The sequence below is a fragment of the Podarcis erhardii genome (assembly GCF_964252035.2).
Source record: "Podarcis erhardii genome assembly, chromosome: 16".
NCBI classification, from domain to species: domain Eukaryota; kingdom Metazoa; phylum Chordata; class Lepidosauria; order Squamata; family Lacertidae; genus Podarcis; species Podarcis erhardii.
In genome coordinates, this window is record NC_138514.1 from 2,512,744 (window position 1) to 2,526,849 (window position 14,106).

The window sequence follows — 14,106 nt, forward strand, 5'->3', positions numbered from 1 at the left end:
AGCAGTGACTCCTGGTCAAAAAGCAAAGAATGAAATCTGGCTGGCTAGGTTTTGAGGAAGCTTGTAGATAAAGAGATATAAAGTTTTATTTGTATGGCCAATGTACCATATTTTCTGTTATGGATGAAAACTTATCATTTCTGAACAATACATAAATAAAAGAACACATTCTTAATGTGATAATCACCTTTTCAAAGTGGAAACATCTATCAGATCACCCATAATCATGCACAACCAGACAACTCCTTCCACTTTTAACTGGCTATTTTTCTCTTGTTCCCACTGCCCCCAAAAGACTCTTATCTTCTCTCATGCTGTTTCCTCACCAAATATTCATAATTGGGTTTGTGTTTTTTAATGGGCTGATAATGCAAATATATATTGGACGGTATAATAAGCCCGAGCAGATCTGTTGCCAGAGAAGAAATGAAGCCTGCCTCTTGAAGGACAGCTAAAGAGAAGTGAAGAGCAGGACAAGGGAAAAGGAGTAGAAAAACAGGACTTGGGGAGAGAAGAGGAAAGGGTAGTAATTAAAAGAACATAAAAAATAGTAACTAAGCCAGAAAAGGCAATGGGGAGAAAAAACTTTATAAACATGGGAGGCAGGAAAGGGTGTGATTGAGACTGGTACAGAGCTAGCCAAAGCACTCGGGCTGGGTTCAGGAATGCCTGTCATTCCATAATCGGTGCCCACACGTCCGTCGCAGGCCTGTCCACCCACCAGGAAGGGGAAATTAAAACCATCCTTTCCGAGTACAGCAAAAAGCAACAGAAAATAAGATGACAGTTCAAACCAGTGGGAACAAGGGATTAAGACTAAGAGTCCCCAGATGAGGTAGGGTGCACAACTGGGGGTGGAGGGAAGGAAGGCCATGTGGCTAGCTTTGTGTATGAAATCCTCATTAGAGTCCAGTAAGGACATGAAAGCGGATTTGGTTGTTTCCGGTCCCCAGTTCCCCCCAGGGAGCCGAAAGGCTGGGTTATCTGCTTTCACTGTCAGAGAAAGATTCACAGACCAGGACTGTGTGATTAATGGATGAGATTTATGGGTTACAGAGGGGGGTTAGGCACTGCTACTAGTAATGTAGGTTACTGGAACCTTCTAGCCTGGAAAAGCAGGGGTTGAATAAAGCTGGTCACTCAAGTGGCAAGCCTCCAGACTGGACAATTTTTGCCACACACCACTGGTTTCCAGCTGTATAGGAAACTCACTCTTGAGGAGATATAACTTAGCTTATGCAACATGCTGATTCAAACTGCTGAGGGGCAGGGGGAGCTTGCTTTTCACAGAAAGAAGTGTGAAGAGAGGCACCACCACCAGTTCTTTCTAATGAACCTCAGACTCTGCACACAACCTCCACATCCATTTATTCTTGTTTCTGAGGATTCCTGGCTTGGGTCTGTCACAACACTCTCACCTGCTTTGGAAGCGTCTCCTCTGTACTTGTTGCTGGTCTTCACAAAGGTCAAATTAACAGCAGCAGAGCTTCCCATTTTAAGCATTCCATTTTTGTCTGCTACCTCAGGCCTGGGACCGTCAATCCAGCCTTGGACCTAGTATAAATCCCGCCCACACATGCCAGTGCAACTCTGAATCTTCAGGGGAGAACTGCCATCTGTGTTAAGCAGTTAGTTAATTTGGACCCTTCCCCTCTGTCTTTGTGCCAGGAGAGTCAATATACCACCCCACCCGCTGCTGTGGGAGGGAGCTCTCCAGGATCCTCAGGTTCTCTGCAGTGTCTGAGGTGCTCTGCGGCCTGGAAGCAGCTCCTTTCGGTGCCTTTGGGGACCACCACTCCAACCAGCTGGCAAAGCACACTAGGAAACCATGTCAGTTGCCTTGAGCATGTCTTGGTGTGGCAGCTAAGGGCCAAGCTCTGAATTACTTTTAAGCCCTGATGGTCTACACAGTCTGCCTAGTCCATTCACAGGCATCAGGATCTACAATGCTGCTGTGCTTTTTGTCTCCAAGGGTCTTTTCTTATATGGACCTTTCTACTGACATTTTAATCAGGATAACGAAAAGCTTTGCAGGAAGCAAGAGTCTTGAGGGGCAGCAAGCACCTGGCGTTCAGGTGGCTTAATGAGACTGAGCACAGTGAGATCAGAACCAAGTCTTCTTGGTTTGAAAGACATCAGTTCTCTTCAGGCACTTTTGTGTGAAAGATAGCTCAGTGGGCAGAGCATGAGACTCTTAATCTCTGGGTCGTGGGTTCGAGCCCCACGTTGGCAATAGATTCCTGCATTGCAGGGGGTTGGACTAGATGACCCTTGTGGCCCTTCCAGCGCTATCATTCCGTGATTCTAAAAGGGAGTTTGTTCAACATGCAAGGTGGGGAGGCAGAGCTCTAAAGTGCAGAGGGGAGCAAAGAGGGCTCCTCATTTCATATATTCACCTTTATGGAGAGTAACACAAAGAGATGAACTCCTGCACTCACCCTCATGGCTCCCACTCATGTATTGAGGGAGCTCACTTTCAGATCACCTGAAGGAGGCTGTTGTGTGAATGAGGTGCAGAATGCAAACACCCGAGCTTCTTGCATTGTTCAAAGCACAAAATGTGTCATCCACCATAGCTAGTGCACTGTACACTTGACCAATCCCATCCTGGGGCAAGGGAGGAGCTGGGAGGATGCTGTATGAGCCAGAAGATAGCTGCCTTTTGACTGAATTGGATCTGGGGTGAATTTTCCAGCCTTCCACTCTGCTCAACCCACACAGTGAAGAACACAACATTCTCACTTAAAATTTTAAATGAACTGAAATTAACCCTCAGTAATTCCACACCAGGGGACTGTATTATCTAGGAAAAACAAAGAAAATACAACTTCTGATCCTAGTAACCTCGGGAAGATGTGCCTTCCCCCTCGAGTCAGTTGCTGCTTTTGAAGAGAAGCGATTAGTCTCATCAGAGGCGTCAAACACCTCCTGGAGCTTCGTACGGCTGCACTAGAGAATAAGGTGTTTTATGCTGCACATGACTCTGATTGCAATATATTGCCGCTAACGATAATTGCGTGGATTGAATTTATCTATGTCTTTAGCTAATAAATTGTAAGGACCACCACTGAAGGGAGTAATGAAGTGCAGCTGTTAGAATCAAAGCCCATTTCTAGGTCAAGGCAAGTCTGGGAGAGGCTGGGGAAGATGATCTCCTTTGGGAAAGCAATACAGGAAACAAGAGAAAGAATCCCAAGACAGTTTTCACTAATCTAGAAACATTATCAGAGCATTCCAAAATCAGAAAGAGGGGAGAGCACAAGCCTGAATGCCGATGGTGCCTCTCATTAATGTTCAGATGGGTCCTGGGGCTCTTTAAAAATGTTGTAGCATCACATATGCATTTACTCTCATTGGCTCCCCCTTGGCTTCACATTTCACATATAGGAAGCAGAGGAAGAGAAATGATCCAGATTAACCCTAAAGTGGAATGTGAAGGGGGGTGGCTTTAAAATGCAGGTTGTAACTGCACTCAACTTGCCAAACTATAAAAGGGCAAAAGTGAGGGGATCAGAAATGAGTTTGGCTTCCAGAACTGTTTCAGAGATGGGAGTTTCTGGAGCCCACGGGCTAAAGTGTTAGTCTGAGACCAAATTGTGTTTGCATCTGTTGTTGTTGTTGTTTAGTCGGTTAGTCATGTCTGACTCTTCATGACCCCCTGGACCAGAGCACGCCAGGCACTCCTGTCTTCCACTGCCTCCCGCAGTTTAGTCAAACTCATGCTGGTAGCTTTGAGAACACTGTCCAACCGTCTCATCCTCTGTCGTCGCCTTCTCCTTGTGCCCTCCAACTTTCCCAACATCAGGGTCTTTTCCAGGGAGTCTTCTCTTCTCATGAGGTGGCCAAAGTATTGGAGCCTCAGCTTCACGATCTGTCCTTCCAGTGAGCACTCAGGGCTGATTTCCTTCAGAATGGATAGGTTTGATCTTCTTGCAGTCCATGGGACTCTCAAGAGTCTCCTCCAGCACCATAATTCAAAAGCATCAATTCTTCAGAATAAAATGAGGAAAAACATGCAACCTACCTTGCCTAGTTTTTGTGAAATTGCATGGCATGAGGATGATCTTCTAAGGCAGGAGCTACATGTTACACAAGCCAATTTGTATTCCCAAATCTGTCTTTGCCAAGTAATATTTACTCTTTTTTTGTCAAGTAAGTTTGCTCATGTGGTGGTGGGTATTTGCAGGAGACATTTGGTTGTCAAAGTGTTTATGCACTTAACCCCTTCCCCACCCACCACTTCCGCCCTAAAACCCCTTTCCAGGCTCTCTCTCTTTTCCACCTTAGCTTTATACCTTTACATCTCACTGGTTACCTAGTGCAGATTTTACTATGTGTACATAAAGCAATGGTGGGGGAGGGGGACATCTGTGTGCTGAACTGGATTTAAATAGAATAAAGTTGGGAAACAAAGTAATGTATTTCCTGAATATGCAGTATGTTGTAATACAATTTTCACAATGGGCATTTATTTATTTTTTCTTAACCAGTGACTGTACAGACAGGAAAGTCAAATTTCCTAATCAATTCAAAAGATCCCAAGAAGTTATAGAACTTTCCCTTTTGCTATATCGTGGCCCCTCATGGGCTCCCAGCCTGCCTTTCTGATCAGCTGGAAGTCATATACAAATGCTTCTTTGATCAGAGGTCAGCACCAGCCTTGCACATCCTACAAGCAGGAACCTTTCTTGTCCAGACCTGCTTTCAGTCATGCACTCCCATCTTCCCTTACCTCCTTTAGCCATTCTCTTCCATTGTTAGCCTACATGTCATAGTAATCCCCTCATTCATATAGCACAATGTGAAGGATTCAAATTCTACCCTTGAGATAAGTCTACAGTATAGTATGTTGTGTACTCTTCACAAGCCTGTTCAGTTTTTATACCTTCCAATGTGAATCCAATATCCATATCCAAGCTGACTGAGAATTACAATACTTTTTTGGGTCGGTGGGAAGAGGAAGAGATGGAATAATAGGAAAAGACAGACAAGTGAGGGCAGTAAGAGCAGAAGAGGAACATGGCTGGAGACCATGAAAAATAGACAGGGTGCCTTATGGAAATCTGCTACAGTAGGTAAGAATTTTGCAATCATTTCTCGTTCTTCATCGTTTAAACCAGGGTAGTCCAACATGGGGCCCATGGGCGGCCCTCGAGGCTGTTTTTGGTGGCTCTCCAGCTCCATACCCTCTACCTCACCCAGGGCAGCACAGCCAAGCTGATGGAGGTGGCAGTGAGTGAGTGTGTGCTGCAGCCAAAGGCAGGCTGCTGTGGCTGTTCCTCCTCCTCCTCTACTGCTGCTGCTGCTGCAGGAGCTCTGTGTGGCCACCAGGCTGCATTTTTGGAGCCGCTTGGAGCATGGCCAGATCCCCAAGCAGCCAGGGCTCCAGAGCCTCCCAGGGAGTGGGCGGTACAGAGAAGAAGGGTGGGTGTTTGTCTGTGTGTGTTTCAGCATGAAAGACTTTGCTTTCTTTTTTGCAGTGCATAGAAGTTTGAGCTTTGGGATGTACCAATTGGTGGGGGAAGAGAAAGGAATTTTGGGAAGAAGAAGAAGAAGAAGAAGAAGAAGAGGAGGAGGAGGAGGAAGAAGACACACACACACACACACACACACACACACACACAATGTACAAGTGTTTTCAAACATGAACTTCATGAATTCCAAAACTCAAAACAACTTAACATACAATTCAGTCAAGAGTTGCCTGCACATGTGAACAGCCAACTTCAAGGCAGACATCAATCAGCTCGTGAAGAATTCTCCAGCTCAGACACCCCATTGATGTCTGCATTGTTAACAAATACTAATCGTCAACTATAATTGTGTGTTTAAAATATATATATTTAATTAAATACATGAAATATGTATATTAAATAATATTAACTATATTGCAAACACTTAAATTTACAATATGAAAATTTAATTCCGTGTGTGCTGCCCTCCCTGGTTCTGTGTCAAAGGATTTTTGTGGCCTATTTGGTCTGAGAGGTTGGACCTCCTTGGTGTAAACAGAATAGGAGGAAAGAGAGGCAAAGCAAGCAAGCAGAGATTCCCCAAACCCAAATTCCACAATTGCTTTGTTCTTGATACTAGCACAGGGCAACCATATTAACAGCATAAGACTCTTGCTTGAGACTAGAGACAACAAAAATGTCAGGTGTAAACTAAGGTTGTTATTCAGTAATTTACCTCACTCACTACCTTATTAAAGTCATTTTATTCTCTCTTGCACTATTTCCTTGTAATCAAATAGAGAATCTAAAGACTTCTGAAGTCATTTGGTTGCAGTAACTGAAATTCTTCCTAAATTCATTTAAGGAGTCTCTAATGCTTGCTTATAGCCCTAGTAAGTGCTAATAAGACTTAAACATTTGAAAGATGCTTAAAGACTTGCAAGGATAAAAGTACATCTGCAGGGTTAGATGTATTGCTGGGTGAGGATGAGCTTCGAAACCTTTACATTTTATCAGCCTTGATAGGGGAGGTGCTACCTCCAACATAAAGATGACAGAACCCACACTGTTCATAGAATCTAAAGTTCATGCAGTTCATATATGTATAGGATTTAGATACAACACCTTCACCAAAAGACAAGATCATCTATCCACTAAGTTAACAACCAGAACAATCCCGAACAGAGTGGGCTGTTTGCACATTAACACCGAGCCATACTTTGGTGGTATATGCTTGAGCTAAAATTAGCCCAATGAAACCTCAGGCTGGCATGCTCCCCTCTCCTTCTCCCACTCAGCCAGGAGAAGGACTTTGCTAGCATTTACAATTGGTTTTGAAGAATCCTGGATTGTTTATACATACAAACCCGAGATCAGGAAACTCTGGTTAGTTAAACCAATCTTTAGTTCATACAGAACAACAAGCCAGGATTCTTTGAAAGTGAAAGAAGAAGTAGGGAAGCCTTTTTACGGGAGTGCAGAAATGTCTAATGCCTTTCTTGCGCTTATTCTTGTTCATGCAAACCTGCTCCAGGACGATAGACATTCTGTGATTTGTTGGCCAAATTCTACAACTAATATAACTCATGCATATTACGTAAATCTAACCACATTTCTAATGTTCTGATTCTTTATATAGACATTATAGACTTGCTTCTAATATTTTAGAATGCTTTGCCTTCACATTTTCAATCTTCTATGAAGGCTAGGAATTGGGATCCTCATCCCCTGAATACAAAGTGGGATTTACACAATTTCACAAGCTTTCATGGGCTTCACTTATGTTCCCTGATGGATACATGTATTGCTCGCCCCCATGTTAAATCATGTTCCCTTGTAAGGATTGCAAAAGCACACACTGTTGCTCATACCAAAATACTGTTACTTACTTTTTCAAGGGATCTATGACTGTCTTTTGTATTTGGTTCACCTGCCAGAAAAAGAGACATGGACAACAATAATGGATGTGAAAAACAATCTGAATTACAAGTGGGACCTGCAATGAAATGTTGCAGTGCATTCTCACCTCCTAAACAAGATTGTTGTTCTTCAGGGTTTCTGCTAGCCTGCTGGCCCATCCCCAGGTTGATCCCTTTCCACTCCCCCACCCCCATGTCTTCTGCTCTTCACTTCCAGCTGACACTCAACATTCTGAACATGCTCAGTTCTCACTGGAACAGTCCACTTCTTCCTATGATAATTAAAACAAAACCCTGCAAGCCCAAGAGTCCTAAGGGATGTATCCATGGCTAAATACCAAATTCTGCAATTTGCAGCATGATCCCAATCATGCAGACTTGTACACCCTCTGATATATAGCCAGAAACTTTCAGTATATGCAAATTTTGACAGGCTATTTTCAGACAAGCAAAAAGGACACTTGACAACAGGTGCAGGCGGACTTGAAGGACATAATTTTTCACTCTCTCCTCTCCCCAGATAGAGAGTCTCTCTCTCTCTCTCTCTCTCTCTCTCTCTCTCTCTCTGTGATTTACCTTTTCTTGGTTAAAGGAATCCATTCTCTTCATAGCTGTGTCCAGGGCCATCACCATTTCAAGAAATTTGGGGTCTTGCTCACAGAGTGGGTTCGACAGTAAGTCAGATGAGATTTTCACAGCAGACTTTGACATTGCTACAGTTGATACAGAACCCAGGAAAGCAAGAAGTCTGTTAATGATAAAGAGCTGCACAATTATTGTTGAAACTCAAGGAAGTATGTTGCTATCAACAGGTAGGACCTCTCAAAGGCGCTGGCTGTCTAGAGGAAGGGTGAGCAAACCAGTGCCACCCTGGTGTTCTAGACTACGATTCCCATCACCCCGACCACTGTACATGTTGGCTAGCCCTGATGCAGGGTGGCTGGAACTGAAATAAGTTGTAGTTTAGAACCCCAGGTTGCCTGCCCTTCAAGGTGTAGCCCAGAACATCTGAAGAAAACTAGGTTGTCTACCAAGTTGTCTAACAGGTAAACACTTGTCTCTTTGATTGGTTCCTAATTCTGTTTGTATCATGCACACCACTGTTGAGTACATTTGACCCCTGCCAAGTCCCTGGAAAAGATGTCGCTTTGTTCTGCATGTTGTACTTCCAACTTGAGGCACGTTTAAATGTTTTGGTGGGAATGGCAAGCTATAAAAGAAACCTCCCGTAATGTGTTTAAAACCAGGCTTAGAATGCCTGTGGGCAAAATTTGACATCTGATTATCATATCAAAATCAACACAGCAGCATTTGCATAATGCTTATATTTACTACATTTACATATTGTCTTTCTGCCAATGCACTCAACAAGGTTCAAAGCACTTGACATACATTATCTTGCTGTAATCCTTAAAACTACTCTGTAAGGCAGGTCTGCATAATTAAGCTCATAACACAGGTGTAGGCCTGAGACTAGGGGGCGGGGGGGGGGGAAGCTTGCCTAACGCCACCTGCTGAGCTCAGGACAGACACACAATCTGAAGCGGGGACTTCTTGATCTGTACCAGGCTTTTTCAGCCACTGTACTACATAACTTCTTACTTTATAGCCTTTTCCTGTTGCAAATTGCTGTGTTCATTCATTCTCACAACCACCACTTAGTAAGTACTTCCACTTTCCTAAGGCTTAGACATCATAACTTGCCTAGAGCCACCCTGAGAGCTGTTATTTGAACCCAGACCTCACTGTTCCAAGGCCAGCACTGTCAAATACTCTCCGGCAGTGAGTCAAGTGCTTCATAATCCAGCTTTTCAGGAACTCATTCATTATCTTGTTTCTACAGAATAAACTGAAACACAAAGAGCAGACACTCCAGAGTGCCTAAAATGCTAATGGGAAACTTTCCAGGAACACTAACGGATGGCTTGGAAGAAGAGTTATTAATGAATTTGTGTAATGCCAAGATAATAGCTCATATGCAATCAAGTCCATACCATTTAAACGCAGCATTTATAATACTGCACAAGTAAGGCTCTCTTTCAGATAGGCACAGGCGCGCAGGGCCTGCCTTTTTCTCTAGGCTGTTAAGCGCTGCAGAGTCTCACTACAGCTTTTTCAAAACGAAACAAATCACAGCCTATTAAGAGTTTGCAGCTTCCCAGTTGTTTTACAAAAATTATCTGGTGGCAGCTGTGACAAGATAATGAAAGTAAAGCAAAGGTTCCTGCACACACTTACCTAGGAGTAAGCGCCAATGAACAAAGCAGGATTTATTTCCAATAAAATATATGTAGGATTAAACTGCTAGGATAGCATTGTACATTTCAAGCGGATCCAGCTGTGGGGAAAGTACCAGAATGAGGGCAGGAGAATGCCTCCCTCCAGAAGTTGACAGAGAAGCAGCAATGAGATCTACCTGGTAAAGGACCCCTGGATGGTTAAATCTAATCCAATTTGACTACGGGGTGCAGCGCTCATCTCACTTCAGGCCGAGGGAGTTGGCGTTTGTCTGCAGACAGCTTTCAGGATCCTCTGGCCACCATGACTAAAACGCTCCTGGTGCAACAGAACACCGTGACGGAAGCCAGAGAGCACGGAAACACTGTTTACCTTCTCGCCACAGTGGTACCTATTTATCTACTTGCTCTGGTATGCTTTCGAACTTCTAGGTTGGCAGGAGCTGAGACAGAGCAATGGGAGCTCACTCCGTCACAGGGATTTGAACTGCCAACCTTCTGATCGGCAAGCCCAAGAGGCTCAGTGGTTTAGACCACAGAGCCACCCGTATCCATTACATTACCTGAGCCTGGGTTCAAATCCCAGTTGTAGTGACTTCCATAGATGTCAACTGGTGGTTTATGGCTTGCTTCACAGGAAATGCCCTCCCCCCGCCCCGATTTCCCTTGTTGTGTAATGCCACACTGCCCCCACGCAGTACATGCTAAATGATAAGTTTTGTGTACTCTTAGTAAACCCACACCCAGTTTTTTCCTAGTGTGGGGAGCAGCACATCTCCAGGAAGGAAATCCAGGCTGCATGTTTCCCCTTGACATAAAGATGGCAACTGATGACAGAAAATACAGCTGATAAGACCATGCCTGTTAATAGAAATAGGACAATGTGACTCTATCACTCTAATTGTTCCTCATTCTAATCTAACAATCATGTTTCTAGAATTATCATTCTGCATCAGCCATATTTAGTAGTTAGAGCAGGAGTGACTAACCTGCAGCCCTCCAGCTATCATTGGAATCCATCACCCTTTAACTCAAGCTAGCATGGTCAACGATTGGGGCCAATGAGAGTGGTGCCCAGCTGCATCTTAAGGGCCACAGCTTAGTCACTCCTGGGCTGTGGCTTTGGATTAGGACTGGGAAGATCTAGCTTCAAATCCCCACACAGTTCTGAAGCCTTGTGGGTGGCCTTGGACCAGTCAGGACCTCTTAGCTTCTCCTTCCTTACAGTGTTGCTGTAAGGGTAAAATGATACGGAAGAAGCGAGTGATGAGCTCCGTGAAGTAAACGCAACAAAAAATATATAACTAGTATCTCTATTAGTGAAACTAATATAAATTGTTTATCTAATCAGAATGGCAAAACATAGCACTATTACTTACTTAGAAGGCCTAAAATGTGCTTTTCATTAAGATATCATTTCCGTTTCATCGTGCATTTGGGGACAGGGGAGGTAAGACCTCTTCTGTTCGCCATTTGACAGCATATTTTGCAGTTAGATGGTTTTATCATTTTAAATGAAAAGTGATTCGATATATTGTATGCTATTGGTTGCTGTACATTGCCTGGGGATCCCTTTAATATGAAAGTCTTATTAGAAATAAAATAAAATAAAATAAAATAAAATAAAATAAAATAACTACGCAAATAGCATAATCATCTAGGTAAAAATATCAATTTGCAGCACTTGTTTGGGTGGGGCACTGCTGGTAAAAATAAAATTGGGTTTTCATGGAAGGAAAATGTCTACGGAGACGTAAGGAGTGTGTTGAATCTCCTACTCTTTGTAACTACATCCAGTAGGGTGGAGGGAGGGCAGGATATAATATCAAAGAATCATAGAATCGTAGAGCTGGAAGGGACCTCAAGGTGCAACCCCCTGCAATGCAGGAATTCCAGCTGAAGCGTCCATGACAGATGACCATCCAATCTCTGCTTAAAAATCTCCAAGGAAGGAGAGTTCACAACATCCCGAGGGAGATTGATATAAATTTAATAAATAGATTTTAAAAAGACAGTTAAGAAAAGCAGTAGGAAATTAAGAACTAAAGAAGAAAGGTGACAAATTAAAACGGGAGAAATAATGAAAGAACTACAAAGAGAAATGTTTTCAAGTGCCACTTGTTGGTTTGGCAAATATAACGAATTTGGGTAAGGGCATTGAGTTTTTGGCGACCACATGCAGACACAACATAGCATTTATTTTTTGTGTTGTGATTTTGTCCTGTGAACCGCCCTGAGATCAGTGGGTATAGGGCAGTATACAAATTAAATAAACAATTATGGTGATAACAAAAATATATTTCTCAAAGTCACTGATCACTTTGTAGCCATGCTTGTGATGTTCCCTTGTGTATGTGCTGCTAGTGAAGTATTTGCCAGGAGTGCTGCTACCCATTCAGCTGGAGTAACCAAGTTATTTGCAGCAGAAGCTGGATATCTGATGCAAGGCTGACCAAGTCCAACATGACAGTACTGGTCAAGTAAACAGCCATCCTTCCATCAATGCAATGGATGCACAGAGGAATGGGCCATAGCACAGCTAAGACATTGCCAGACTTGTGCTGGACCTGGGAAAATATAAACTGTTCAATCCAACTAAACAGTCAGCTCTCACAGTTACTGAGAGGAGGAGGAGGAAGCAATGCTCCAGAGGGTTTGAATGTGTAATTAGGTTTTGCCAAACAGCATCCAGCCAGATTTGGATTTGTCCCAGTTTCCACTCACTAGTAGGAAGGACAAGCAAAACAAAGAAATAGCCACTGTCAGTCCATAATTCAGGATGACATGCCTCAGAATGCAAAATCATCTCTTGCTATCTGGGCAAGAGACTGAGCTGATTTGTGATGATGCCACACAGCTGAAGGGAGAGTGGGGCGGGGGAGAGAGAATCCTCCCACAGATCTTTTGGGGTTTGAAGTGATCCATATAAAACACCCACTGAAAGGGAGGAGAGAGGAATTCTCTGCAAGGAAAATCTTACTGGGCAACTGTAACAATGGACTAGTGGGAGACTTTCTAAAAAAGTTTTGAGTTGTTTCTACATGACCTGAACCATTTGTGCTTTCTGTGTGTGGGTGTGCAGAGATGGCTTTAAGCGTGCAGGGCAGTAGTTCCCCTACAAACATCCCCATCGGCAGTGATGATTGGAGTTGTAGTCCAGCAACATCTGGAGGGCCATCGTTTAGCCATCCTTCACGTAGCGCCTATAAGAGATGGGAGATTGTAACTGCCCTGGACGCCTAGCACACCTGCCCCACAATGTCTGATGTCAGGGTATTTGAACAGGGTCAGCGCACACAGGGCCGAAGACAAGGAGCTGCAGTCTGAAAAGTCATGTAACGAGGCCTACACACTTTGAGCTGTGTACGTATAGGTCCCTTCTTTTAAAGGGATGTGCAAATGTAAGGTAAAGAAGAGCAAGTGTAATCTCCCCCTTACAGTAAGCTCTACACACTTAGAGGCATCTTTGTCTAAACCAGGTATGGGCCCTGTTGTGGTTGCTGGACTCCAATTCCCATCAGCCCTGCACACCCAGCCAATGGTCAGAAATGTCTAGCAACATTTGGTGGACCACAGTTTCCCATTCCTGTCATATGGTTTGCTGCCATTCTTAGCATTGCTGAGCACATTCAAGGTCAAAATGAAATCCAAATTCTAACCTTTGCAAACATGAATTCTGTATTCTTGGGGTGGAGGGTAGAAATGGTAATATTCATTCCTCTTGCATAGTTGCAAGAATAGTTTAAATAAGGTTTATTTTATTTTAATAACTTGCCTTTCAGACCATTAGCTGCCTTTGAGATTGACAACACTGCATTTTCCAGCTATTCACATAACACCTTCCCAGTTTCATTCTTTAGAAAAACTGTTATTTTCTGCACATGGCCATTTCCCAAAGACTGGAGGTGGAGAAGTACTAAGGATTTATGGGTTCAGAGGAATGAGAAGCCACATTTTTGTTACTATAACCAGCAGCAATGGCAAAATATCCGCAACTGGATGAAACACACTGTGGACCACCAAACCATACTCTGTGGTTACTGATTTCCTTTCTGATTTCCTTTATCACAAGCCCCTGCCTTCACCTTGCTTGGTCTCCTTGCTTTAGCTGCATCACCGGTTAATGGGGTTGAATGGGGTTTACGAGGAAGAAGTTACATGAGCATAGAAACAAGGGGCCAGTGCACAAAAGTACATAAACACCTGGAGGCCAGACGTTTTTCTCTGAGATTTCTGAAGCAAACAGCTGTGTCAGTAAATTAAGAGACACAGAGAGAGCCAGCCAGCATGCTCATGACTTCCTATGCTTATCACTCTGTCCTGGCCAAATGAAGCTAAGTCATGCATTAGCCAGAAACTTCCTTAATATTGTATCCATACAGGTCAATGAAATGGATTTGCTATTGATTCACATTGGTTTATTGGTAAGTCACAGTTTAAAGTGTCTTTTTGTAAAAGGAACCATTCTGAGCACTGAGAAATGGATGAATCACAGCT

At 43.5% G+C, this 14,106-nt stretch overlaps 1 protein-coding gene across 20 annotated transcripts in view; it reads right to left on the reverse strand.

Annotated features, from left to right (window-relative positions):
* BIN3 (bridging integrator 3) overlaps window positions 1-14,106 on the reverse strand; it is a 121,763-nt gene that overhangs the window by 38,516 nt on the left and 69,141 nt on the right. For 18 of the 20 annotated variants that reach the window (XM_081843948.1, XM_081843960.1, XM_081843966.1 and 15 more), the window contains 2 exons: window positions 7,949-8,085; window positions 7,343-7,383 (listed from right to left, as the gene is read on the reverse strand). In XM_081843948.1, the coding sequence (XP_081700074.1) occupies window positions 7,343-7,383; window positions 7,949-8,085 (178 nt within the window). Of the gene's footprint in view, window positions 1-7,342; window positions 7,384-7,948; window positions 8,121-10,598; window positions 10,746-14,106 lie in introns of those variants that run through there. The other 2 variants (XM_081843955.1, XM_081843959.1) reach the window with 2 other exon arrangements.